Source organism: Theobroma cacao, chromosome 9 (genome assembly GCF_000208745.1).
Source record: "Theobroma cacao cultivar B97-61/B2 chromosome 9, Criollo_cocoa_genome_V2, whole genome shotgun sequence".
NCBI lineage: Eukaryota > Viridiplantae > Streptophyta > Magnoliopsida > Malvales > Malvaceae > Theobroma > Theobroma cacao.
The window spans coordinates 22,509,031-22,513,757 of record NC_030858.1 but is presented as its reverse complement, the minus strand read 5'-3'; the positions used below and the strand labels follow the sequence as shown (position 1 = coordinate 22,513,757).

General features: G+C 33.1%; 1 protein-coding gene across 1 annotated transcript in view; it reads right to left on the bottom strand.

Moving 5' to 3' along the window:
* LOC18589563 (transcription factor Pur-alpha 1) overlaps positions 2,025–4,727 on the bottom strand; it is a 9,038-nt gene continuing 6,335 nt past the window's right edge. Inside the window, exons 2-4 of the mRNA XM_018128142.1 lie at positions 3,070–3,210; positions 2,704–2,946; positions 2,025–2,583 (exon numbers count right to left, since the gene is read on the bottom strand). Of these exons, the coding sequence (XP_017983631.1) occupies positions 2,431–2,583; positions 2,704–2,946; positions 3,070–3,210 (537 nt within the window). The 3' untranslated portion in view covers positions 2,025–2,430. The remainder of the gene's footprint in view (positions 2,584–2,703; positions 2,947–3,069; positions 3,211–4,727) is intronic.

Below are 4,727 nucleotides of genomic sequence, written 5' to 3'. Positions count from 1 at the left end.
TGAAGCTTTATTTAATACAAAATTTGTTGTTACAACCACTTGTCAAGCAATAGGTCTTAATACTTTCCTCAAGGTCTCGATACTTTTTGTTTGGGAATGGTCAAGTCTCAATACCTTCAATAAAAGTCTCGATATTTGCTTCATATTGGTCTTCTTCATTTGAATGATGTCTCGATACATCCAAGTCAGGTCTTAATACTTTTAGCTTGATATCGATACTTGTAATTGAGGTCTCGATACTTTGACTCACAAAATGCTTTTGTTTCCTCATGTCTCGATACTTATCCACTATGTCTTGATACTTTGCCAAACATAATGTTTCTGTTTGCTCACATCTCGATACATCCTCAGCATGTCTCGATACTTTGCTCCCTTATTTTCATAATTTTGCTCTTAGGTTGCTCAAGTTTTCAATACATCAAAGTGATGTCTCGATCCTTGACCCTTCAGCCTTTGTTAATTTTCTCTCTGATTTGGTAGGTCTCAATACCTCTATATGAAGTCTCGATACTTGTGCCTTGAAAGGTTGTTTTTGAACTTTTCAACCTTGTAAAACACTTGGCCAAAGTTTTCTTGAACATTTAGAGAGTTTTAAAGAATGTTAATCATTTTCAATTTGCATTTGATTATTTGATTTTATCATTTTGAAATAGGATCAATTATAAAGATGACAATTCATTTTCTTAATATTTGGTAAAATTTTGTAAAAGTTTGCTTAAGTTCAATTTTTTGAAACTAACCCAAAAAATCAAAGCAGTTCAATGTTTGATCAATCAGGTTAAGTATAATAATTCAATTTATTTTAATCTTTGTATAAAATAAGTTCAATTTTTTTTATTTTTAGAATTTTTAACACCGAACCAACTATTTACACACCGTATTGGCTGCTAGCTCTAAGGTAGCATTTGGTATGAAAGAAATGAAAACACAGTTATTGCAATGTACCTAATTAAATTACATTACAGTGTTTGTTTTACAACAAACTACTACAATATAAGATTGCAATGCAATCACATTACAGCTACTGGATGTAATGTGATTGTAGTTCAAAACCAATGCAATCATATTGCATTACACTCTACAATGCTATTAAAGACATTTTTGTCTTTCAACTTTGCTACTTTGTTAAAAATATTTTGCAATGTTATAATTTTTTTATAATAAATAGATTTCAAAAGATGTCTTTTTATTATTCTTGGTAGTCATGGTGACTATTAATAAAATTTATATTATCTTTTAAAAGAAAAAAATTAAAATAAAATATATAATATAGAAAATTATATTAAGAAATGAAAATAAAATATATAAGATTATACTAAGAAACAAAATAAAATATGACATTAAAAATATATTTAAAAAATGATATTATATAAAAATTAATAATAAAAAAATATAAGTATATTAAATTTGTATTTTAATAAATAAAAATAATTCTAAATATTGATATTTTGTTATAAAAAAAATACTTATAAATCAAATACTGTAATATTATCTTTCCCGTATCACATTGCTTACAATTACATTACTTACAATCATATTATCTGTAATTATATTATATTATAAAATACCATACTTAACAAAAAAGTTAAAGTTTGTTTGTAAGGCATGGGATCTAGCTCCCAAATGTGCATCGCATTGTGTAGGGCAGTTGATCGGTTATGTCTTCTTGGCAATGACAATCATGCTCTCCAGGCTTAGATTCCGAGAACAGCCAGCAGTAAGAGACACGTGACAACGACTATTTTATGTTGTGGGGCTTAAGCCCATTCTCAAAGAGAAACGAATTTAATCACCCCTTGGGCTTCAACCATTTGCATTTGCCTCCAAGTCTTAGCTTTTGAAAACCGACCCAACTATCAGTCCCGGCACCGTGGGTTGCAGAAAAAACACACTAAGATAAAGACGTAATGCGCCGAATCCAAAAAGTGCCTCTAGTTTGGGATGTCTATGAAATAATGTTTCCTGAGTAAGTTTGAACCTCACCTTCAGTTCTGCAAGTAGAACACATTAAAACTGCCAAAAAATCACAGTGCAACCCTTCCAAGCTATATTTGTTTAAAATTAAAAATTAACATTCCATCAGTGTTTGCTTCCAAGGCTGAGACTGAATAAAACACACATCTGAATAAGCATTATTGAAAAGGTAATGAGGGTGCCACACTATCAAACTGACAATTACAAGTACCCAATTGTTGTCCGTTATTCCTATCAAACTAAGCTTCACAAGTAGCTCCGATATTTCTCTGTTAATCAAACAGATAAAAATCGGATTATTTTCAGGCTTGAATGGAGAGCAGAAGAGAAGAAAATAGCAGAGCGCAACTAAGAGCACAATTGCATCTCTGATCAAACAGCTATTAGAGGCTTTGAACCAAACTTGACAGAATCATAATTTTTTATTTCACCAAATTCACTGTGTTCCACTGGCATTCACCTTTGAGGTGGATCCACTGTTCGAACATTTGCACCGGTCATTCCTTCAATGCGATCCTTCGTAATCTCCACAAAATGCCCCACTATTTCATGGAACTGCTTCAGCCCTGACAGTGGGAGAATAATGGAAGACCGATCGGAACCTGCAACCTGCAATTGTTGAACCATCCCATTATCAACTTAATCCATGCCTGGACCTTTTAATTCAATTTATTAAAAAAATGAAAGAAAAAGAAAGAAAGATGAACAGGAGAGAGAGAGAGAGAATACTTCAGATATCCTCAGGAAATGTCCTCTGTTATTGCTCCCAAGATCAAAGAAAAATCTCTTCTGATCAGCTCTGATCACCTTTGAAACCCCCATGTTACCAATTTCATCTTGTGCTGGCAAATCAACTGATCTGTCTACATTCAATTCAGAAGTCGAGGCAGGCTGGCTACTGTGTCCAGATATGAAGCCAGCCCCTACATCATCTGAAAGCCCAACAAGACGTTCTGAAGGTTCAGAAGTTTGCTGTTTCAGAAAACCCATATAGACACAACAACAACCAGATCGACAAATTAAATGAGACAATATGAAAAAATAAAGGCAGAGAAACTGGAAAGGAAGGAGCATATGGATGTAGCACAAAGATACCTGATTAGGCAATATGAAAAGCCGTGATGCCTCATTGATCTCTGCCAATATGTTCCTGAATGCTGCCCACCCTTCATCCCTGGTACTTCCTGCAGGCACAATAATGGTACTGCGGTTTCTGCTGACAGATGCTTCAGATACCTTCACAAGACAATTTTATTAGAGAAACATTTTTTGAAAATGGTGATGAGCTAACTTCTGATTTTTACTATCTTCCAAATATTCAGAGTTAATGCAAAGAATCAAAGTCAAGATATATATTATAAAAAAAAACAAAACACTATAACCAAAAAAAGAAATTAGAGGCACTACAATGGTCACAAACATGCACTCTTGTGAGCGCTCACAAGTATGCATGTGTATTCATGTGTTTAAATACATGTCTATGTTCTAGCATTATTCTAAAGAAAATACAATAACTGCCAGATCTTACAAAATTCCAAAAGGAATTTATGAGAATGATTTCATTGCTCTTCAGTTCAAATTTCTTCTATCTTTTGTTACTTAGCAGGGATTTTTATTTTTTTTTGGTTTTGTGTGTGTGTGTGTGTGCCAGGACTTTTGAATGTTCAAATTTAGAAAACTATGTTACTGCAACTCTTCATTCCTTGAATTACATGTGTCTGACACATATATGATAGACATGGATATGGAGGTGGACCCTCTAAATACAAGAAAAAACTTAGAAAAAATTGAACGTTCCCCTATCAGACAGACAACCATATCGGACACTTATCGCCCAAGTCTTAGTAACATAGCAGAAACAGCCTGTGCAAAGCAAGACTAAGGCTGTCCTCATTTTTTCTGTTGTGAAGCATTTAGAAAGATACATATAAAATTGATTTCTGTATTTCTTTCCATTTATATAAGAATCCAGAAGATTTACCAATCAGAAACTATTTACAGCAAAGTGATATTCAATAACAATCTAGCACAATAACCCCGTCTAATAAACAATCTAAACTGCTAATCTCAACTTGGATGAACTTTACCAAGACTCAACCTGCACATTCAGTTAAACACAATCATAATGAACTCCATTTTCCTACGATTGGCATTTCCCCACTCGTTGACCAGATAAAAAGTTAATAAGATTACCAGAAATTTCTACTCACAAACTGTAAGTACATACTTGACATTTTCTTCATCCATTTTATTTTATTTTTAAATTTCTTTCCCTTGCAGAGGCAATTCAAAGATAAGTACTAAAGATATAGTTCTTTTTAGCGAAGGCCATTAAAGCTATACTCAACCTTTTTCTAAGCCTCTCATGGGAAGTTCCGACAGATGAGCATCGTAGAATCTCAAGACTCCAGAAAGTTTCCCATAAAAGGTGGAAAATACACCTTGCAAGGTAAGGAATCAGGGACATGTTGCAGTGCTATTAAAAGTGGATAATCTTGCCATGCAATTGGGAAACATGATGTCTCTTAACTTTTTCAAGACACCTACAAATCTAGATGTAAAACATTTTTTGCTATATGATCATAGTCATTGGATTCATTTTATTAAAATTTTTATCATATAGAATCTAAATTTTTGAATTGTTTCCATGGCATTATTTGCCAAATTGGGGTATCAAATGGGTGCTAATTTTAGGAGTTTTTAGAATATAGTTTTAGGCATAGAAATAAGAAAATTGAAAGGGCCCCGGGGGG